This window comes from Oncorhynchus kisutch, unplaced genomic scaffold (assembly GCF_002021735.2).
Source record: "Oncorhynchus kisutch isolate 150728-3 unplaced genomic scaffold, Okis_V2 Okis03b-Okis08b_hom, whole genome shotgun sequence".
In the NCBI taxonomy this organism is placed as follows: domain Eukaryota; kingdom Metazoa; phylum Chordata; class Actinopteri; order Salmoniformes; family Salmonidae; genus Oncorhynchus; species Oncorhynchus kisutch.
Window position 1 is genome coordinate 1695924 of NW_022261980.1, and position 23697 is coordinate 1719620.

The 23697-nt window shown below is 44.5% G+C and overlaps 3 protein-coding genes across 5 annotated transcripts in view; 2 read left to right on the plus strand and 1 right to left on the minus strand.

Annotated features, from left to right (window-relative positions):
* The window catches only part of LOC109877446 (TP53-binding protein 1-like), a 57208-nt gene extending 56755 nt beyond the window's left edge, over positions 1 to 453 (plus strand). The window contains 1 exon segment of the mRNA XM_031812391.1: positions 1 to 453. Within this exon segment, the coding sequence (XP_031668251.1) occupies positions 1 to 197 (197 nt within the window). The 3' untranslated portion in view covers positions 198 to 453.
* Positions 443 to 22147, minus strand: LOC109877227 (gamma-tubulin complex component 4). 3 transcript variants are annotated; one of them, XM_031812632.1, is made up of 19 exons: positions 21249 to 21426; positions 20749 to 20877; positions 19249 to 19371; positions 19105 to 19158; positions 18411 to 18457; positions 17539 to 17548; positions 16772 to 16851; positions 16223 to 16424; positions 15462 to 15627; positions 14964 to 15088; positions 14706 to 14756; positions 14376 to 14481; positions 13875 to 13982; positions 12049 to 12193; positions 8857 to 9034; positions 8183 to 8317; positions 7742 to 7858; positions 7463 to 7602; positions 443 to 785 (listed from the first exon to the last, which is right to left on the minus strand). In XM_031812632.1, exons 1-19 carry the CDS (start codon positions 21324 to 21326, stop codon positions 779 to 781), a joined length of 2001 nt encoding a protein of 666 aa, XP_031668492.1. In that variant the 5' UTR covers positions 21327 to 21426; the 3' UTR covers positions 443 to 778. The 3 variants fall into 3 exon arrangements, with proteins under 3 accessions (XP_031668492.1, XP_031668493.1, XP_031668491.1); XM_031812633.1 differs by lacking the exons at positions 17539 to 17548; positions 21249 to 21426 and adding an exon at positions 22004 to 22147 and having other exon boundaries at positions 18401 to 18457; XM_031812631.1 differs by lacking the exon at positions 17539 to 17548 and having other exon boundaries at positions 18401 to 18457; positions 21249 to 21444.
* LOC116359560 (protein CDKN2AIP homolog A-like) overlaps positions 21621 to 23697 on the plus strand; it is a 24376-nt gene continuing 22299 nt past the window's right edge. Inside the window, exons 1-3 of the mRNA XM_031812392.1 lie at positions 21621 to 21732; positions 22603 to 22852; positions 23444 to 23559. Of these exons, the coding sequence (XP_031668252.1) occupies positions 22605 to 22852; positions 23444 to 23559 (364 nt within the window). The 5' untranslated portion in view covers positions 21621 to 21732; positions 22603 to 22604. The remainder of the gene's footprint in view (positions 21733 to 22602; positions 22853 to 23443; positions 23560 to 23697) is intronic.

Genomic DNA, 23697 nt, shown 5'->3' on the forward strand with positions numbered 1-23697 from the left:
ACATTCCTGTGGGCAAGTTTGATGTGGTGGTCACAGACCGCACCTGTCCTCCATTGGTTCTGAAGAGTGTGACATCACAGGACATACCCATGGTGTCGCCCGAGTGGCTAATCCACAGTCTGATCTGTGGGGAGCGCCTGGGTTACCATAGCAACCCCCAATATCATCATGACTACACATCCCCACCCTCATCCTAATCCAAGCCTCCCTTCGCACACAAAGGTTTATTGTAGGTAGAAGATGCCCTTATCCTCAGATCTGGGATCAGTTTCCCAACTCGCAATCATAACCATTATGAGGGGTGATATGACCCTGTGTCAGTGCTTAGGAGCAACTTGTACCTACATACACACCGTCAACCACGTTAAATGTATTGTCAGTTCTATTGCATGCTACTGTATATAGTTTTAACCTGTCTGTTTTTATGGAATAATAAACTGACTTTCATTTTAATGATGGTTTATTTGTCTGTTTCTTCATGAAAAGGCGCACACATTAATGATACAGTATTTACAATTTATACAATAGGGTAAGTAACACAGCCTGTTCTCAAATCGGTTTGTGCTGTATAGCCAACTCATACAGAGCAAACAGATCTGGGACCAGGCTAGAGGAACCATACAGAATAACAATTGAAACGAAGAGGTTTCAGGACACAATGGGGTTATGCAACAACATACTGATTTTCAAGTCCTTCCATCCGACTTGAAGATAAATGGTCTGGAACGCTTGTTACTCAAGACCTCATCTGGAAATCATCCTCCATTTTCTCTCCCAATCAGAAACTGCAAATGAAGGCAAAATACAGGTATCAGTGTTGAGGGGTGTGTAGGGTTAAGTTCCCCCTAGACGCTGATCTTGGGTCAGTTTTGCATTTTCCCCACCAGAGCCGAGCAGCCCTATACGCTCACTACGCAAGATGCGTAGGGCCCTGCCTCCCCTCGTGTCAAAGCGGGTGTCAATGTTTACAACTTCGATGAGAGGATGAAGTGGAACTATCCTTCTGGTCACGAAAGGAGAAAACACCATGAGAGTGAATTGCGGGATCAGCAAACAGGTAAACTTGTTTGATGTCAGCAAATAACAGTAATGTTAAGTTGATGTACTAGCTTGCAGTGCATCTCTCTGTAGTCTGTCTTGCTGGGCAGTGCATCTCCTGGTCTGTCTGTTGCTTGCCAGACACTTCCAGGGCTGTGTTCTGTGACTTTGTGCTTGACAAATGTGAGAGTGAAATACAAAGGGCAACAGTGTTTATAAACTGCAGCGCAGAAAAGATGTGCACGAAATGAAACTCGCGCTTTCCAGCAACAACCTCTGCACTCCTCATAGGCACACAATTTTAAAACAAGACAATGATTATCTAGTCTCTCAGTCAAGGTTTAGTTACAACTCTGGACTAATGCAAGATGGAAAGCAATAAATTGACTATTGATGTATATATTGAATTTAAAAGTTGATTAGCTGGGCATACTGGGCAATATGGATGCACATCTCTCAGTAATAATAATAATTCAGCCAAGCCATAGTATAAATAGTATTTTCTATTTGAAAATGTATAAAAGGAAATCTGGGGAAGCCAGTTTGAATGGGCCTGATGCAGAGGATCAAATGAATAGTATTCATCTATAATTTACAGGTGCTATGCTTCAGTTTGTCAGTAGTGGAGATGCTGGATCATCAGTCAGTACAAGCACAGACTCAGTTGATCCACATCCAGCCTCAGCCAGAACTAGACCCGGTACTGCCGTCTTCGACAAGTACTAACACAGACCCAATACAGCAGTCTTCAGCAAGCACTAACACAGACCCAATACAGCAGTCTTCGACAAGCACTAACACAGACCCAGGTGAAGTACAGCCTCAGCCAGTACTAGCACAACCAGAGGTGTACAGCCAGCATCAGATACAAGCAGCTCAGACCCTAATAGAACAGTTGCTGCTCAACCAAATGACCCAGCAGATTGGCCCCCAGTCTTAACAGACTTTATGAGGACTGAGTTGGTGCGCTGAGGTCCATTCAAACTAGGACTGGGTTTTTTTTAACCTAAAGACAAGTCTAGAAGAGGTTTCCATCAGGCTTATTACAGAGACAGCTGGCTAATTGGGGAAAAGATGACCAGGAGCTGGCTAATTGGGGAAAAGATGACCAGGAGCTGGCTAATTGGGGAAAAGATGACCAGGAGCTGGCTAAATGGGGAAAAGATGACCGGGAGCTGGCTAAATGGGGGAAAAATTCCCGGGAGCTGGCTAATTGGGGAAAAGATTCCCGGGAGCTGGCTAATTGGGGAAAAGATTCCCGGGAGCTGGCTAATTGGGGAAAAGATTCCCGGGAGCTGGCTAATTGGGGAAAAGATTCCCGGGAGCTGGCTAATTGGGGAAAAGATTCCCGGGAGCTGGCTAATTGGGGAAAAGATTCCCGGGAGCTGGCCAATTGGGGAAAAGATTCCCGGGAGCTGGCCAATTGGGGAAAAGATTCCCGGGAGCTGGCTAATTGGGGAAAAGATTACCGGGAGCTGGCTAATTGGGGAAAAGATTACCAGGAGCTGGCTAATTGGGGAAAAGATTACCAGGAGCTGGCTTTCATAACCAAAAACACTGCATTGTTTTTGCTGTAAGCTCTTTTTTACTAAAGACTACAAAATAATAAAGGAAGGCATGAATGACTGGTCAAATATCAACGCCATTCTGAAACACCATGAGAGTCGTCCTGAACACAAACAATATGATTAAGTGGAGAGAACTTGATCTGCGCCTAAGTCGGGGACAGACTCTTGACCAGATACAAATGACAATTTGAGGCTGAAAGAAAGAGATGGCGAGATGTCTTTACACGTTTAATAAGTATCACCCAGTCTCTTGCTGAAAGAAACCTAGCATTCTGTGGTTCATCAGACAAACTCTTCCAACCAGAATGGAAACTTCCGAAAAGAGGTTGAATTACTGGCAAAATTTGACCCCGTTATGGAAAATCCATCTCAGCAAAATTAAAGATGGAGAGACATGTTCATTACCTTGGGAAGCGCACACAGAATGAGCTGATACAGATTGTGAGTGACAAGATTCTAGAAGCAATGATGACTCAAGTAAAAGACAAAGTACTTCTCCATTATCTTGAACCTAACATTAGTCACCAGGAACAAATGTCCATTATTCTGAGAAGCGTGGCTTTAAGGGAAAGCCAGAGATCAAGGAGCACTTCCTTGGCTTTGTGAATGTTGAGGTTACAACAGGCTTGAATACAGCTGTGTGATTAACTTTGGTTCCCTCTACAGCCTGGGCATTTTCAGCATCAGCATGGACACCAGTCTATCTGGACTGGTGTCCACTGTCATCTTAGATAAGCTGAACGAGCTGAAGATTCCATTTGAAGATTGCAGAGGGCAAGCTTATGATAATGGGGGCAACATGAAGGGCAAGCACCAAGGAGTAAAGCTAGACTGCTCCAAAAAAATCCCAGAGTCGTGTTCATCCCATGTGGCGCACCTACTCTAAACATTTGGGCATGTGCAAAAGCTCTTCACCTTATTTTCAGCTGGCACACAAAGATGGAGTGTTTTGAAGAAACACATGAACATAACCGAGTGCCACAAGATGGGAGAGTAGGCTCCAAAGTGTTCATGCAATCAGGTATCAGGCTTCACAAGATGGGAGAGTAGGCTCCAAAGTGTTCATGCAATCAGGTATCAGGCTTCACAAGATGGGAGAGTAGGCTCCAAAGTGTTCATGCAATCAGGTATCAGGCTTCACAAGATGGGAGAGTAGGCTCCAAAGTGTTCATGCAATCAGGTATCAGGCTTCACAAGATGGGAGAGTAGGCTCCAAAGTGTTCATGCAATCAGGTATCAGGCTTCACAAGATGGGAGAGTAGGCTCCAAAGTGTTCATGCAATCAGGTATCAGGCTTCACAAGATGGGAGAGTAGGCTCCAAAGTGTTCATGCAATCAGGTATCAGGCTTCACAAGATGGGAGAGTAGGCTCCAAAGTGTTCATGCAATCAGGTATCAGGCTTCACAAGATGGGAGAGTAGGCTCCAAAGTGTTCATGCAATCAGGTATCAGGCTTCACAAGATGGGAGAGTAGGCTCCAAAGTGTTCATGCAATCAGGTATCAGGCTTCACAAGATGGGAGAGTAGGCTCCAAAGTGTTCATGCAATCAGGTATCAGGCTTCACAAGATGGGAGAGTAGGCTCCAAAGTGTTCATGCAATCAGGTATCAGGCTTCACAAGATGGGAGAGTAGGCTCCAAAGTGTTCATGCAATCAGGTATCAGGCTTCACAAGATGGGAGAGTAGGCTCCAAAGTGTTCATGCAATCAGGTATCAGGCTTCACAAGATGGGAGAGTAGGCTCCAAAGTGTTCATGCAATCAGGTATCAGGCTTCACAAGATGGGAGAGTAGGCTCCAAAGTGTTCATGCCATCAGGTATCAGGCTTCTGAGGTTTGGGAGGCATTACTGGAAGCCAGACAGACGATCAACGATCCTGCGGCCAAAGTGGAGGCACAAGCACTTGCAGAGGAAGTTGTGTCCTACCACTTCTTGATTTGCTGTGTCGTAAGGTGTAAGATACTGACAATGACAAACAAGGTGAACAAGCTCCTCCAATCCACCTCAATGCAGTTGGATATCGCCGTGAATTTAATCTCAAATGCAGAGGCCTCCCTCACTTCACACCGGGAAACTGGATTCTCTGAGGCCCAGACAACAGCATTTGTGAAGAAATTAATGTGGAGGCTTTTCTGAAAGAGAAGAGACAGAAACAGCAAGAGGTATTTCAGCTACGAGGCTCCTGATGAACCAGTGACTGACGCACTGAAAAACCTTGAAGTCAACTACTTCAACATTGTGATCGACTCTGCTGTGACATCCACGGATGAGAGATTTGAAACACTCAACCAGGTGAAAACCAAATATGGAGTATTGCTGAACTTCAGTACTGCCTCTCACATGTCCAGTGAATCTTAAGGCTCAGTGCATGGAAGTTAAACTCTCTAACCTTCAGAGATGTCTGTGACATCAGTGGAATGGATCTGCCACATGAGATTCAGAATGTACCTGATCTGCCATCAGATGACTGCCTTTCCTTTCTCTGTGAGAACAACCTGGAGGAACTCTATCCTAACCTCTGGACGGCCCTAAGTACTGCAGTCACCCTACCAGTAACAGTAGAATCGGCAGAGAGGAGCTTTTCAAAATAAAAGCTCATCAAAAGCTACCTGAGGTCTTCATGTCACAGGAAGGTTTGGGTGGTCTGGCCATCATGAGCATACATCATGACGTGGGGAAACACATGTCCTTTGATGACTTTGCATCAAGAATGAGCAGAAGAGGAATATTTTGATGGTAAGATTTGAATTCAAATGTTTGGACACTTAGTAGCATTGTAAGATTGTATGGCAGAAGTGCATGTGTGTAAATGACTGCTTACATAACTATGTGACATACTTCCTCCATTTCTTCCAGACAGTCCAGATAGACTGGTGTCCATGCTGATGCTGAACATGCCCAGGCTGTAGAGGGAACCAAAGCTAATCACACAGCTGTATAGGTTTTATTGGACTATTTTGAGACATATAGCTGCAGCCATAGCCTATAGGCTCATGTTTACATTGTATAGACAAAGCTACATGTGAGGACTGGACTAATTACCAGGCAGCAGAGACAAAGCTCACTGTTATATTGGATTATTTTCTACAATTTCTTATTTATGTTAATATTCAATTATCTTAAGATTCTATAGAAATTATATTCATTAAATATTGTTTGTTTATACCTCATTCTGTTCTGTATAGGTCTACTTATTCTTAGACTGACAGATGGAGCAAACTGTTTTAAAGGAGGGAGGATTGTAGTGGGAACACTGGGGTGTCAGGTGTGACAATGGCAAATGGTTTACAGGTCAGGTAGGAGGGGCGCTTAGCAGAATTTTGCTTAGGGCCCCAGGGAGGACGGGACCGGCTCTGTTCCCCACGATTGGTTAGGATTGGTAGAGGGGGAGCTGATCGCATCATGTCAGGTCCCTACCTGCCCAGGGTGGAGTGCAGTGTCATGTCAGGTCCCTACCTGCCCAGGGTGTAGTGTCATGTCAGGTCCCTACCTGCCCAGGGTGTAGTGTCATGTCAGGTCCCTACCTGCCCAGGGTGTAGTGTCATGTCAGGTCCCTACTTGCCCAGGGTGTAGTGTCATGTCTGGTCCCTACCTGCCCAGGGTGTAGTGTCATGTCAGGTCCCTACCTGCCCAGGGTGTAGTGTCATGTCAGGTCCCTACCTGCCCAGCGTAGAGTGTAGTGTCATGTCAGGTCCCTACCTGCCCAGGGTGTAGTGTCATGTCAGGTCCCTACCTGCCCAGGGTGCAGTGTAGTGTCATGTCAGGTCCCTACCTGCCCAGGGTGCAGTGTAGTGTCATGTCTGGTCCCTACCTGCCCAGGGTGTAGTGTCATGTCATGTCAGGTCCCTATCTGCCCAGGGTGCAGTGTCATGTCTGGTCCCTACCTGCCCAGGGTGCAGTGTCATGTCAGGTCCCTACCTGCCCAGGGTGTAGTGTCATGTCAGGTCCCTACCTGCCCAGGGTGTAGTGTCATGTCTGGTCCCTACCTGCCCAGGGTGTAGTGTCATGTCTGGTCCCTACCTGCCCAGGGTGTAGTGTCATGTCAGGTCCCTACCTGCCCAGGGTAGAGTGTAGTGTCATGTCAGGTCCCTACCTGCCCAGGGTGCAGTGTAGTGTCATGTCAGGTCCCTACCTGCCCAGGGTGCAGTGTAGTGTCATGTCAGGTCCCTACCTGCCCAGGGTGCAGTGTAGTGTCATGTCATGTCCCTACCTGCCCAGTGTGTAGTGTAGTGTAGTGTCATGTCAGGTCCCTATCTGCCCAGGGTGCAGTGTCATGTCTGGTCCCTACCTGCCCAGGGTGTAGTGTAGTGTCATGTCAGATCCCTACCTGCCCAGGGTGTAGTGTAGTGTCATGTCAGATCCCTACCTGCCCAGGGTGTAGTGTCATGTCAGGTCCCTACCTGCCCAGGGTGTAGTGTCATGTCAGGTCCCTACCTGCCCAGGGTGTAGTGTCATGTCAGGTCCCTACCTGCCCAGGGTGTAGTGTCAGGTCCCTACCTGCCCAGGGTGTAGTGTAGTGTCATGTCCCTACCTGCCCAGTGTGTAGTGTAGTGTAGTGTCATGTCAGGTCCCCATCTGCCCAGGGTGCAGTGTCATGTCAGGTCCCTACCTGCCCAGGGTGTAGTGTAGTGTCATGTCCCTACCTGCCCAGGGTGTAGTGTAGTGTCATGTCCCTACCTGCCCAGGGTGTAGTGTCATGTCTGGTCCCTACCTGCCCAGGGTGTAGTGTAGTGTCATGTCCCTACCTGCCCAGGGTGTAGTGTAGTGTCATGTCCCTACCTGCCCAGGGTGTAGTGTAGTGTCATGTCAGGTCCCTACCTGCCCAGGGTGTAGTGTAGTGTCATGTCAGGTCCCTACCTGCCCAGGGTGCCTCCTGACTGGGTGTAGTACTTGTTGTAGTCCAGCCTGAGCAGCAGCTGAGCCAGGTCAGAGTTGATCTGGTGGTTTCTGACACCTGACAGGATCTTGAAGAGCAGGAAGGACTGACGACTGAAACCCTGAAATTACAGATGAAGTACTTCATTGTTTGCATTGGCCATTTAGCACCAAAGATTACAAGCAATTACTATAATATAGTAATATAGGCGTGACAATGGGTGAAAGGTTATTGTTAGCAGTTCTAGCAGACAGCCTTACCTTGACCAAGATGTCCAGTTGGGCTGTTCCTCTCTCATCCAGCGGAGCCACGTTCTGGCTGACCAATGAGCAGAAGTTATGACACAGCTCCAGGATCTCATTCAGACAGTGGAACACCTGGGATAGGAGAGAAGACATTGGACAAAATTCAAAAATGAATGGGAAACCATAGCTAAGTGGTCATTCAAGGCTGAATCCTAATTTGATAGTGTTGTTATCCATGATTAGCACTCAACGCGCAGTAACACGTTCAAGGTTGTCTTCATTTCAGTCGCGTTGTGCCATTGGCTGGTAAGTGGTTACCTTGTCAGGAACCATATCAAAGTGACATGGCAATCTGATCATCTGCATAACGTGACTGCAGTAAAGAAGTCGTTGAAGTGGCCTTAAATTACTGCCACATTGTATTCACGTCAAATGCTAATAAATTGAGACGCTAACCGGCTTGAGCAGGATGAAGGACTGTGCTAGCAGGTTGCTAAGGAAGTGGTCGTGGGCCAGCCGGATGCTCTCAAAGTCTCTGGTGGAGTTGATCTGCTGCAGCAGCTGAGAGAACTGAGACTCCAGCACGTCCACCTGAGAGAGGAGGGAGGAGAGAGGAGAGAGGAGGAGCAGCACAGCCATGTTAGAAATATGGCACCAACAACAAGGTCATTCATAGCCTGGTCATAGGAATAGATGTGTTGTCTTGCCAACTCCTATGACTTCCTTTGAGCTGGCTATACAGATATGGGACCAGTTTTGAAAGAGGAGCAAAAACAAATGTGCATTGTAGTTGTAGAACAAAGAAAGGAATGCTTGTTTGCATTAATATGGCCATGGTAAACTGAGTATGGTGCATTGAGCCTCTCAAATTTCCTCCCAAAGCTGAATATGAACAGGTAAAAAAACTATACAGTCTTGTCTTTACTACTGCTCTCTATTCTTAAAAACAGACCAGATGCACTGTACAGTACTTAGTCTTTGGATGTACAGATGACACGTGGTTGTGGTTCCGTGTGGCTCAGTTGGTAGAGCATGGCACTTGGAAAGCAAGGGTTCGATTCCCACGGGGGACAAGTATGAAAACGTATGCACACACTACTGTGACAGTGTCTTCCTGGAGATATAATCACCTGTAGGTAGTACTGCAGGTTGTCCACCAGGAAAGCCATGTGGTTACGTAGCCTCCACTTGACAGCGTCTGTCTGGTTGGATTTGAGGTGTTTCCTCTGCATCTGTAGAGCCCAGCAGTGCTGCAGCTCAGACTGCACCCGACGCACACTCAGCAAGTAACGAAATATTACATTATACCTGGGAGACAGGACAGAGTCAGGGATATTACATTATACCTGGGAGACAGGACAGAGTCAGGGATATTACATTATACCTGGGAGACAGGACAGAGTCAGGGATATTACATTATACCTGGGAGACAGGACAGAGTCAGGGATATTACATTATACCTGGGAGACAGGACAGAGTCAGGGATATCACATTATACCTGGGAGACAGGACAGAGTCAGGGATATCACATTATACCTGGGAGACAGGACAGAGTCAGGACAGAGTCAGGGATATTACATTATACCTGGGAGACAGGACAGAGTCAGGGATATCACATTATACCTGGGGGACAGGACACGGTCGTGAATATTACATTTTACCTGGGGGACAGGACACGGTCGTGATTATGCCATGACGATAGTGTCAGTTTCAGGAAGACTAGCTAAGTCTAAACTGAATCGGACACAACTGATCATAAGGAAAATAAAAACAAGTTCTATATATATATTTAAATCTTTATTTAACTAGACAAGTCAGTTAAGAACAAATTCTAACTTCAATGACGGCCTAGGAACAATGGGATAACTGCCTGTTCATGGGCAGAACAGACTTGTACCTTGTCAGCTCGGGGATTTGAACTTGCAACCTTTCGGTTACTAGTCCAACGCTCTAACCACTAGGCTACCTGCCGCCCCAAATATGAACAGAGAACTTGTGAGGAATGCAATACGAAAACATGACGGTACAAACAATGGTTATATACACTCACTGACCATTGTATTAGGTATACCCATCTAGTACTGGGTCAGACACCCCTTTGCCTACAGTAGTTATATACACTCACTGACGAGTGTATTAGGTATACCCATCTAGTACTGGGTCAGACACCCCTTTGCCTACAGTGGTTACATGCACTCACTGTCCAGTGTATTAGGTATACCCATCTAGTACTGGGTCAGACACCCCTTTGCCTCCAGTGGTTATATACACTCACTGACCAGTGTATTAGATATACCCATCTAGTACTGGGTCAGACACCCCTTTGCCTCCAGTGGTTATATACACTCACTGACCAGTGTATTAGGTATACCCATCTAGTACTGGGTCAGACACCCCTTTGCCTCCAGTGGTTATATACACTCACTGTCCAGTGTATTAGGTATACCCATCTAGTACTGGGTCAGACACCCCTTTGCCTCCAGTGGTTATATACACTCACTGACAAGTGTATTAGGTATACCCATCTAGTACTGGGTCAGACACCCCTTTGCCTCCAGTGGTTATATACACTCACTGACAAGTGTATTAGGTATAACCATCTAGTACTGGGTCAGACACCCCTTTGCCTCCAGAACAGCCCGGATTCACTTTTTTAGTTAATAACCAAATACAGACCTAAGAAACAACAACTTACAGATGCACACAATCAATGACTACATCTCCTCTGTCCAGACCCGCATGCTCACACCTCCATCCACAGTGCACTGTTGTTTACCACATGGCCTGTAACAGCACCGTTTTGTTTCTCTCCGTAGCCCCAGCTCTTTCAATATTTAAATAATAAATCATTATGTTTTCCAAGATGAGTTATGAGCCTGAATTCTTTGGGGAATAGATTCTACAAGCCGGAAATGTTCCACAGGGATGTTGTTCCATGCTGACATGATGGCACCACACAGTTGCTGCAGATTGGCTATGGTCTACCAGCATCCATCGGACTGTGCCATTGACACCAGGCAGGATGGGTTCCATGCTGACATGATGGCACCACACAGTTACTGCAGATTGGCTATGGTCTACCAGCATCCATCGGACTGTACCATTGACACCAGGCAGGATGGGTTCCATGCTGACATGATGGCACCACACAGTTGCTGCAGATTGGCTATGGTCTACCAGCATCCATCGGACTGTACCATTGACACCAGGCAGGATGGGTTCCATGGACTCATCCTACATCTGCCATCAACATGATGCAACAGGACACGGATTCGTCGGATCAGGCAATGTTTTTCCACTCCTCAGTTGTCCAGTGTTGGTGATGGCCTGCCCACTGGAGCCACTTCTTCTTGTTTGTACCTGTTAGGAGTGGAACCCAGTGTGGTCGTCTGATGCAATTGCCCATCTGTGACAAAGGTTGGCGAGTTCTGCGTTGCGAAAAGCCGTACTGCAGACCACTGTTGTACTGCGCCGTTATTTGCCTGTTTGTGGCCCAACTGTTAGATTGCATGATTCTTACCATTCTCCTTCAACCTCTCATCAACGAGCGTTTTTTGCCCGCAGGACTGACGCTGACTGGATGGTTTTTTGTTTGTCACACCATTCTCTGTAAACCCTAGACACTATTATGCGTGAAAAGCCCAGGAGGGCAGCCGTTTGTGAGATACTGGATCCGGGACGCCTGGCAGCAACGATCATACCAGTCACTTAGGTCAGTCATTTTGCCCATTCTCACGTTCAACCGAACAGTAACTGAATGCCTCAATGCCTGTCTACCTGGGGCGGCAGGGTAACCTAGTGGTTAGAGTGTTGGACTAGTAACCGGAAGGTTGTGAGTTCAAACCCCCGAGCTGACAAGGTACAAATCTGTCGTTCTGCCCCTGAACAGGCAGTTAACCCACTGTTCCCAGGTCATCATTGAAAATAAGAATTTGTTCTTAACTGACTTGCCTGGTTAAATAAAAGGTAAAATAAAAATTATATAGCAAGCCATAGACTCTCTGTCTGTAGGGAGATCCATTTTCGTGAAAGGGGTGGTGTACCTAATAAACTGGGAGTGTAATGTTAAAATATTCCATTGTCTGTTTGCACAAACATTTGCTAATGGATATCATGTTAAAGGTAGAGTCAGCAATGCACAAAGTAAAAAGCAATATTGTGTCGATTTCCACAACTACTAAGAGCATTGAAGCACGAGGCTAAACTTCTCCACTGTTACGGGTCCTGCAGCGATCACATTGGGCCCTGGTCAAAAGTAGTGCACTATATAGGGAATAAGGGACCATTTGGGAGGCAGACGTTGCCTGCTGTACAATACTCACTTCTCCAGAACGGCAGGGGTGAAGAGGATGTGCAGGGGCCACTGGACCTTGTAGGCCAAGCCCAGAGCAGCCCAGCCCGTAGGGGGCACCTCCCTGGGGGAGGACTCCTGTGGGGGAGTGGCCCCTTCCCTGGTCCCTGTGGCATCTGAGAACACAATCATACCGTTAGCCACAGGATGGCTCCACACCAGAGTATGTCAGGAGAGTTGAGCGGTTTGAAATCTCACTCATGGAACAGTCTTAGTTAACCACTCTGCCGCTCAACATCCTTCCTCCTGCTCTGCTAAAAAAATATTTTTAAAACGCTCACAGGAACAAACAAATAAAACTGCTGCTCCAAATTCACCCCATTCATTTTTTGGTTAAAAAGAATTTAACAAACACCCCATATACTTTTGTGACTATGTACCATTTGTTTTTGAAGTAGGCTGTCATAAGAAGGTTCAACATAGGCTACTAAACAAGCACCTACCTAGGTGATAGGTTGTGGCCACTGTGTTAAAAACAAGTAGCTTTTTCTCTAATCGATTGATGATCAGATACGTCAGTTGTAACTGGTTCTGTTGAACTCAAATTTTACACTTGATAGACAACTTTAGTAATGTTACAAACTTAGACTATTTTTTAACAATAGCCTATATTTTTAACAATAGCCCATGCTGCTGCATGGCCCCATTGGTTGTCTTGTCATCAATTATACAGCCTGTGACAGATTTCTTGGTCGACTCATCTCAACATCTCTGCGCATTAGTGGTGGGGTAGGCTAAATAAATACCACAGAACAGACCTTAATAAAAGAATGGTGATGAAGGAAATTCAAAATGGTGGAGAGCATGGCCTGAGGTCGTGGTTGAACAGTACCGGAGCGCAATTGGGAGAGAAGGACAACGATCCTACATTTTTTTTAATGTATTTATAATTTTTTTTACATTTTTTTTGTTATTCAGCCAAATAACACACACTCCATTCCTCTCTCCACATCCTCTGATCCACTCCATCACATTGTTCACAAGATGGCACACACTGGGTAGAAGACATAGAAGAATGGACCATCACAAATAGCACCCTATTCCCTATGAAGTGCACTACTTTGACCAGAACTTTTTGAAGAATAGTGCACTATTATGTGGATATGGGTGCCAAGTTCAACAGCCTTCTTTTCTCGTCTGCTTTTAAAAAGATACCAGGTGACTTCCCAGTACACATCCATCAGATTGCCTTCTCTCATCTGGTGTTCCCAGGTTATAGCAGGAGAGATGAGGGAGAGATGACCAAGACAGGCATGCATAGACTGTCTTACAGTTAGCCACCAGATGGCAGCAACTGGTTACAAGAAAATATACTGGAGCACACAGCCGCCAGTCCCAATATTTCCTTACCCCTTCCCCTTGGCCCTGACCTTTCCATGTTTACAGATCTGAATGGTATAAGAAGTGTCATGGTGGACCTTCCGCCATATTACAGATCTGCAAATATGGAAGAGTAAGTTAGGGCCATGAGGTAGTAGGGAGCAGACCTGTGTTCAAATACTATTTAGGGTATTTCAATTACTTTCAAAAGATATTTCAAAGTACATTTTTCTTTGAAAATACAACTAGCTGAATATTGGAATGCATTTGGAAATACACTTAATGTATTGGCATGTATTATAAAATACAATAAAAATAAGTATTTCAAAAACAAATACTCAAATAAACAGGGAGCTCCAGGTCTAGTAGGGAGTGAAGAGAGAACTCTAAGCAGCTCTAGTTAAACATACAGTTAGATCTCCTAGAGTCCTAGTAGAGGGTTTCTGCTCCAATGAAAAGCCACTCTGAGGAACAAACCTTTGCTCTCCTTCCCCTGGTAGTCGATGGTGAGGTGCAGGAGAGGCAGGAGGTTGTCGTCGTCCAACAACACCTTGTGGGCAGCCTGCTGAAAGGCCACATTTACATCTGTGGAAGAAGGGGTGGAGAAAACAGCCACTGTTAGATCCAAAGAATGACTGCAATACACATGAACCTGTTCATATTCTTCTGTACGGCATCCTTCCTTCCTTCCTTCCTTCCTTGGAATAATAACAATCAGAAATGACTGGGTTGGTGAAAGATATTTACTGGAACCCCTACTTTGACCTAGCCACAGTGTTAGAACAGTGATCACTTCAAGAAAGGGAGGAAGTTAGGATCCAGTTTAAACTGCATGTTTAAGTATTTCAACATGACCATGGTTTGTGATTCAATAAAGGGGGAATTTTCCATAAGATGAAGTAGGCCCTTAGGAGGTAGAATGCTCTATCAAGTTTAGATGTCTGTTAGAGTAAACTGATCCTGGATCTGTAAACATACCGTGTTCAGTGACAGCCGTGGGCGGGGTCTTGAGCATGTGCTGAGCGTGGTCAATGAACACCTGGTACAGCTCGCCACGGCCCAACAGGTAAAAGTCCTTTATGATCTACAGGGAAAGAGAAACGGGCGTATTTGAGGGGTCAGCTTTAACAAGGCGAGGCACAGAATCACTCATCTTGATCACATAAGGAGTATTTATTTGAGATGCAAGGGGATTTGTAGATAAGTGATTCTCAGCAGTCTGACAGCAATGTAGTCGAGCTCAAACATGACCACTAACAATCTGAAATCAACTGTAAACTGTCACAGCTAGATAGTCCAAATACAAACCTTCAGTTGCCCCAGGAGATCAGATTCCTCCACCATTAATGTCCACAGGTGCTGCAAATAGAAGGATACATTCATTCACCAACTGTTGATTGGATTCACATACCGACGACTAATGTATGGAGTTATTGAGATGAATATGGCCCTAATATCAACTGAATAGAACAGGACCTTTTTGTCCAGCTGATAGTGGGAAGTTGCAGCAGACGTTACAAACACATATCTGACATTTCCTCAGATATGTTGAAGTGCGAAGCCCACCTCTGCCACGGTGCTGCGGATGCCGTCTATGAGGTTCTCAAAGTCCACTAGGCTGAAGAGGGGCTGCTGTTTGAGACGGTGCAGCTCTGTTGCAAACATGTCCTCCTGGTGCTTCAGTATAGAGCCTGGACACAAACACACACAGAGGGAGGAAAACATGATGCATCAAATGTTCCAAAATCTTTCATTCCAAGTTAAACGTGGATCTCCTGAAGTGATATTGTCGCAATATGTTACATTGAAGTAGTGCTCGGCGAGATAGTTTGGTGATTTTTTTGTTGTTGAAGTTTAGAGAAGCGTAGCAACCAAAGCAAATCAAATAGATGCCAAAATCAGCAATAATACTAATGGTGCTTACCTGAGTGAGGGTGAAAAGACAGAAAACGCCCCCTTTCTCCTCCCTCTACTGTTTCCCTACTGTAGCTAAATCATTAACAAGTCAACGTGAAACGTAGCTACAGCTAATAACAAAGGTACATGTGTGGACCAGGTTCTCACCAGCTCTGGACGGGCTGTGGTTGTGGTTCTCAAACATCTGGACGGACTCCCCCACAAAGAGGATCTTCTCAGCCACGCGGATGGGGACGTAGGAGGGCAGCATCTCAGCCCGCAGAGAGAACTGCTGCAGGGACGGAGCCAGCATGTTCTCTTCCTCTATCAGCCTCTACAACGGAATACAGACAACAGCATCGTTCATTAGGGAACACAATGGAAAACATTTTCAAACAGACAACCAAAATGAGCATGTCTTATTGGACCAGTCTGGGTACTCACTCCCTGTTTCAGTTAGTTTTTCCCTGCTTTGTGCATTATGAAAATGACCCAAATCAGCCGCCTGAAACTGACTGGAAGTACATACGGACTTTTAGATCTTATCCATCCTACAATCTTTACTCTAACAGTAGTGGTGCACGCTTTACACTAACGCAAGCACTTCAAATCCAAGTGGACAGATAAAGTGCCAAGGTATGAAGTAGGATGAAATTACCCATAGACACTGATCTTAGGTCAGTTTTGCCTCTCCACCCGATATTTAAGTTTAGGATTTTGGGGAAGATATAAACTGAACCTGAAGCTGTGTCTAAGGGCAACTTCTACCCGCCATCTCACTAGATTCTGTAGTTCTCTCAGCTGGAAACATGGATGCAATTGACAATAGATGCTGATCTAGAATCAGTTTTTCCTCTTACTTTAGATCAGCCAGTTAAGATTTGAGGAAGATTTAAGCTGATCCTGAATCTTAGCATAAGGGCTCTCACCAGGTCCTGTAGTTCTTTCAGCTGTTTACCGCTGAGGCCTCCAATCCCCAGGTCCTCCTCGTCCTCCTCCTGGTTGGCGGCGGCCCCTCCAGCGCTGGGCCCCTGCTTCACATAGAACTCCTCACTCTGGTCCAGCAGCAGACCGTGCAGCATCCACGCCGCCAGCTGCTTGTACATCACCCCGTGGCACACCGCCAGGATCCTGAGTAAACAGACAGAAGAGAGATCCTTTATGTTGTGTTGCCCTAAGAAACATCAGCCAGGTATCAGTATAGATTCAAGTGTTTATGTGTAGGAGGGGATGACATGTGTCATGGGAATAATTTATCCAGGGGAGAAATAACAAATTTTAAAAAAATACACGCCCCGGGATCTTAACCCCTTCAGGTTTTGCCTGGAAATATGGCTTGCATATTTCACTTTGCAGCATCAGTTTCAGGATGACACCACACATGCAGCATAGATCCAAGTAATAGCATAAACCATGCATAAAGCTTCTATAAGAGGCTAACTTCACATTTGATTGAAAAAGTTGTGGCCGTAACTTACTTCTCCAGGGCCATGCGAACAGGGGGCAGACCACCACAGCTGTGCTTGTACACCGTCTCCAGGATCTGACAGCCGTGGATCTAATTAGAACAGACAGGATATGACCTCATTTCCATATTCCACACTAATTGATTCAACTGTGCCTACCCATGATGCACTCTGCTCTGAGCGCTGTGACAATGTTGTGCCCCTGTACCACAGCAGCCACCATGATGAACTTTAAATTGGGAGAAAGATGGTATTGTTACAGAAAAATTCTAAACTAAGTCACATAAGAAATGTGTTGACCTTTGAGAACACAAATAGTTTTTGGAGAGCGCTATGGGTGTATGAAAAGTGCTTTATGAGTGTCTTAAATCATTTCTTCCAAAGTAATTGTGTTTGTGTGATTTCTCAGTCATATCAGAAGGAGAGTGAATACTTGTCTCCAATGTAATGCCCTTATCTTCTGGGACTGTACTGTCTCGTCTCCATTGTAATGCCCTTATCTTCTGGGACTGTACTGTCTCGTCTCCATTGTAATGCCCTTACCTTCTGGGGCTTTATTGTCTCCATTGTAATGCCCTTACCTTCTGGGACTGTATTGTCTCCATTGTAATGCCCTTATCTTCTGGGACTGTACTGTCTCGTCTCCATTGTAATGCCCTTACCTTCTGGGGCTTTATTGTCTCCATTGTAATGCCCTTATCTTCTCGGTCTATTGTCTTGTCTCCATTGTAATGCCCTTACCTTCTGGGACTGTATTGTCTCCATTGTAATGCCCTTACCTTCTGGGACTTTATTGTCTCCATTGTAATGCCCTTATCTTCTCGGTCTATTGTCTTGTCTCCATTGTAATGCCCTTACCTTCTGGGACTGTATTGTCTCAATTGTAATGCCCTTATCTTCTGGGACTGTCTTGTCTCCATTGTAATGCCCTTACCTTCTGGGACTGTATTGTCTCCATTGTAATGCCCTTACCTTCTGGGACTGTATTGTCTCCATTGTAATGCCCTTACCTTCTGGGACTGTATTGTCTCCATTGTAATGCCCTTACCTTCTGGGACTGTATTGTCTCCATTGTAATGCACTTATCTTCTCGGTCTATTGTCTTGTCTCCATTGTAATGCCCTTACCTTCTGGGACTGTATTGTCTCCATTGTAATGCCCTTATCTTCTGGGACTGTCTTGTCTCCATTGTAATGCCCTTACCTTCTGGGACTGTATTGTCTCCATTGTAATGCCCTTACCTTCTGGGACTGTATTGTCTCCATTGTAATGCCCTTACCTTCTGGGACTGTATTGTCTCCATTGTAATGCCCTTACCTTCTGGGACTGTATTGTAATGCCCTTACCTTCTGGGACTGTATTGTAATGCCCTTACCTTCTGGGACTGTATTGTCTCCATTGTAATGTCCTTACCTTCTGGGACTGTATTGTCTCCATTGTAATGCCCTTACCTTCTGGGACTGTATTGTCTCCATTGTAATGTCCTTACCTTCTGGGACTGTATTGTCTCCATTGTAATGCCCTTACCTTCTGGGACTGTATTGTCTCCATTGTAATGCCCTTACCTTCTGGGACCGTATTGTCTCCATTGTAATGCCCTTACCTTCTGGGACTGTATTGTCTCCATTGTAATGCCCTTACCTTCTGGGACTTTATTGTCTCCACCACCACCATAACAGAGGGAAACAGCAACTGAAACTAGAGAAGAACATGATCACATAAAATGACTAGGGTATATTGTTAAATTAATATTTTATTTCCTAATTCCATTCATGACATATTGAAAGATACTGTGGATCTTGTGACTGCAGGTGTGAAAGTTCACATTTAAAGATGGAATCCGCATTAGGGGAAACAGCACCACTGTCTGGATTGGATGCTGTGGATGAAAATCCAGCACTTGGAGAAAGAGGAAATTAGGAATATATGTATAATTAGTAAACTACATGTACAGTACATGTGAGCGAAAGTAGCAGTAGAAGTATTTTTGTCCGTTAGTTTACTCCAATCAGGGGAGGGGTGGAAGGGTGGCAGCGCCACTGTACACCCCCAGCACTTTGTTATTGGTTTTGTCTTGTGGATGAAATGGAGGTGAGGTGCGTCGAGCAGTGTGGTCAAATAAAAAACGTGCAGTACATATTGTTCTGTTTTATCGCGTGCAATGACGTTGGAGGGGGAAAAACAGTGTTTGTAGCTTGCAGTAACTTTTTTGTTGTTGTAATATCCTAAACTGTTTTACCATTAAGGATTACCGCTTTAAAGGTCTAAAACAATTCATTCTACTTCAAATGTACAACAAGCAAATCGAAATCAGAAAAACTAGTAAAAACAGTTACTGGCATTACCTGATCCAACATATAATTCACATGAGATATGGAGAGATGCGGGTCGCCAAGAAACTGCAATGAAGAGGACAATAGTGGGATTGATTATGAATGTGCATTGTATTAATTAGTGCTACAATGCATTTTGTAAATGATCTTCGGTACCTCTTGTTCGAGGTCCAGGAGAGCCTGTCTATAAGGCTGTAGCATGGAGTCAAGTCCCGTGCAGAAAGCCCGCAGGTAAACCCCATTGAGTCCGGCCTGGTTTGTCTGAATGGAGTGGTGCTCCTGCAAAGTACAATCACAGCTTGTTAAGACTATAGTATTGAGCTATATCTGATTAGTATTTGCGGTAATACTAGTACATCTTAATCTAAAAAACAACAACACATGGCACTCACTCTAAAGTTGGTTTAGATTCATTGTCACCGACTCTCACAGAATTTAACCAGTTAATCAGGATTAAAAAATATAAACCCATCTAAGGGGAGGTTTCCCGGACACAGATTAAGTGTAATTCTGCACTAAAAAGCATTTTCAATGGAGATTCTCCATTGAGTTGGCTTTTTAGTCCAGAGAGGTATACTACGAATCAGGTTTGAGGAGTTAGCAAAGTAACTTTGTTCAACCTGGAATAACCGGTCAAGATGAAAGGCTCACCTTTTAGCCAGGTACATTTCTATGGCAATGAATCTGTTCTGGGGTAGGATAACTCAGGGCTTACTATATTTATCCTGAATGAAGTGTCTGATGCCACGTTAAATACAACTAGGAACACGGAAAAATATGAGGTCAAATCATAACGTCAGTGATCTAAGGTCAGAAAGTTTGACTTTTAGAAAAAGGCCTGAGTTGGAATTCCGAGTTGGATGATCATTCAAATCGATTTTTCCCCAGTCGGAGCTACATTTTTTTACATTCCCAGTTGTTTTGAATGTACTGAAGTCTGAGATTTACGAGTTCCTAGTTGTTTTGAGCGATTAAATATGTAATTAATCAAGCGTTTGTGTAAAAAAATATATATTAAGACACCCATCACATTACACATTTTGTAATGACAAGATGCATTTGAAGGTTCACCCACAGTAAAACTTTTGCATGACAAAAACATTTTTACTGATAGGATTGGGAAAAAAGGTGCTTGTGTGCATTGATAAGCACACCAAAGACAGCATTATTAGCCTATTTCACATCATAGCCTGCTGAATTTCCAAGATAACTTATCTTTCATGTTAATTTCGGCAGAAATGAAAATGTGGCACCGACTCTCCCATTGATTGATGGTTTCAGCATTGTCTCAATGAAGAGTTTGGCGTTCGACCAGCAACATGCATGTGTAGTTACATGCCTGCTAGAGTTAGCGGCATGCGGACGAGCAACATCCACCGTTGTAGTACTGATGAAGTATGAGCTGGAATGTTTTATAAAAGCCTGAGTATATCGAGCTTCAATCGTAGTTTTCCTCAAGTCTTCACCTTATCAAAAAGTAAGAGATAAGCAGGGAGAACATTGGAGAAGGAACCCCAGATATCCTTCAACGGTCTCTCGATTCCAAATCAAATCACATTTTATTGGTCACATTCACATTTTTAGCAGATGTTATAACGAAGGAAGTGAGAAGAGGAAAATGCTTTTGGCACTCCATCTTCTGGGTATTTATCTCACCTGCTGGTGGACATGGCCTGTGTGTTGCTCTATGAACTCTGTGAAGCGAATGTAATCGGATCCCAGTTTGCAGAGGCGGTTCAGGACACTGGTCTCACTGGGATGGAGAAAGGGCAGGTCCTGGGAGACCTACAGGAGTAGCAGAGGTTCAGTTAACCCCTTACTCATAACTCCTTAACAGTGCATTCTTGAACTATGGTTCAGTTAGTTATATGTACATCGTGGAGTAAGGTTCAGTAGGATGCATGTCACACTTACCACCAGTCACTAAACAAAACTATAGTGAAGTGTACATACAGCAACAATAGAAAAAAAACTAGTGATGGGTGCCAACAAAAGCAGAAAATAAAACAATTCATAAGGTTACTAGCTAGTTGCACTAGCTAGCTACTTGAGAAAAAAGAAGATTCACATAGCTAGCCAGCTTCTTGCAGCGGTGTTTGTACTTTGTAGAGCTAGCTTTGTACTGTAGTTAGGTAGGTAACGTTATCCCGATATACCTGTAAACCTGTCCGTTTGTTCCATGTGAATATAGTCCCAGGGTATCCACTTAACGCCAACAAGAGCTCGTGAATCATTTTAATTAACTTAAAATCGGATATCAGGTCAAAGTTTACATAAATTGCACTGTTGAGCCTGTCATTCAATCACAACACTGCCGATTCTGTCGCCGCCGCAACCCGATGACGTTTCAATGACGAGGGTGAAGAATTATGGAAATTGTAGTCTTTCCTTTGGTTTCAACATAAGTTCATTAAACGTTTTCTTCCCTTGTACGATTGATTTAGCTACTGTAATGATCATTTTTTTCTATCTAAAACCCCCCAACAAATATATAAATGATCTCGAAGTAGCTATATCTTTGATCAAAAACATGTGGGATCTGTTGTTGCGCAATCCTGTGGAAGTTGTAGTTCGACAGTCAACTTGTTTGCATCACTGGTCATGACTCATACAGCAACGGCGCTGCCTGGACAGCTTGAGGTTCGTTCTGAACTGTATATTTGCTATCAATAAAATATAGTCTGCAACTTTCTTTAATATAGTTATCCAGTAAGGTATATGTTGCTCAAATGAAGCTAACGTTGGCGTAGTGCAGCCAACAACATACGTTTGTTGTGTTTGCTAGCTAGGCTAATACCCGGCGTTTGTTTTAAAGTCTTATGCTAATTCAATGCTAGCTAACTAGCTAGCCACATTGGAGGATGGCTAGCTATGTAAAATATATTAACCCGGTTGATGTTAAGTTACTCACCGAATGATATGTTTGGATTCACTTCTGATGATAAATTAGCTAGTAACAACAGAGACGGTAATGTTAGATAACTGGCATTGCAACAAACCAACATTGACTTCCGTAAACAAGCGGTTTTCTGATTTGGCCCTACTAACGTTACGTTAGTTATGATAGCTAAATCGCCCTCTCCCCACAATCTCGAAGTTGCTTGGTAGGCAGTGATGACAATAATGACAAAGAATAGATGCCAGCAGTGACTTTAAAAGATGTCAGAAAACGACTACTCCAGCTTCCGTAGCGTTATAATATTCCTTCTTAACAAGCCGCTGCTGACAAATTGCAGGTGAAGGACTCTGGCTATAACCATATTTCTGGTGTTATAACTATCATAGAACAGCAACAGCTTCCAGTGCCTGATAAATCTGTTGATGCCGTGCCTCTAGAAAAACATGATAGACAGAGCACAAAACACACTGGATTTACTTAGTGTGGTATATAATTTCCCATCAAATCAGCTGATTTGATTTGAGTCTTGAGTAGCCTGTTTTTGCCTCTAGTCACTGTAACACTGATATAGCCTAACACATTGTGTCCTGTGTCTCTGCTCTGTGTTACAGTGATGGCGGAGGGGAGGAGTGGAGAGGACATTGTTTCAGAGTACCTGGACCAGAACCCTCACCTGGTCGAGTGGGTGGAGTCACTCCGAGGAGGGCATGAGACCAACAAGCAGTGGCATGCCAGACGAGAGTTTTTCCTGAGGAACATGGAGACGTTCCCCACAGTCCAGCCGGGCTTCCCCAGCCCCAGTCTGGACAGGCTGCTCTCACTGTCCATATGCTGGGCCAACCACATCTTCTTGGGCTGCAGGTATGTGTATTGTAGCCTGGTCCCAGGTCTGTTTGTGCTGTCTTGTCAACTAGATCTCAAACAGGCGATGTTTGAGGAATGGATAGAGGAACTTAGTTTTAATGGATTTCGATGTGGAGCGTTACTGTAATATCATTTTCACACTTCACACCAAATGTATGCACATACTACTGTAAGTATATCTGGATAAAAGCATCTGTTAACTGGCGTATACTACAGAGACGAGCTGAGCTGAGCTGCAATGGCCTGGTTATGCATCCACTATAGTAGTTGAAAACCTGCTGGAAAGGACAGTGTGAGAAGGAAATATCCGAGACAGCACAGTATGGCTGGGGTCTGCACTGTTGATAGGTTGAAAAGAGTATTAGTTAGAGTTTATAATGGGGGGTACTGCTGGTGTTCTTCCATAGCATCTGGTTTAAAATCATTCAACACTAGAACATATACTCTCCAGTTTGGACCAACCAGAATGAAAAACTACTACAGTATTCCAAAAAGTAAACCAATGTAAAAACAAACAAACAAAACAGGAGACAAGGGTCAACTGTCCTAAAAGGAATTTAGTCTTCTTCTGACTGTGTTGTTTTGCAGATACCCTCAACCTGTCATGGACAGGATCAAGGAAATGGCAGAGGGAGTGGTTGTCAATGATGCTCCAGTTCGAAAGACCAGAGATGAAATCTTGGGGAAAGGAAAGAGGACTGCAGGTATGATGCTGAAATCCTACTGTATATTCAGTTGTGTACATACTTAGTTTTTATTACTTTTCCCCCCTTCTAATTTTTATTACTACTTGTTATTTAGGACTTTGTTTGACATTTGATCCTTGATTGATATTGTACTGC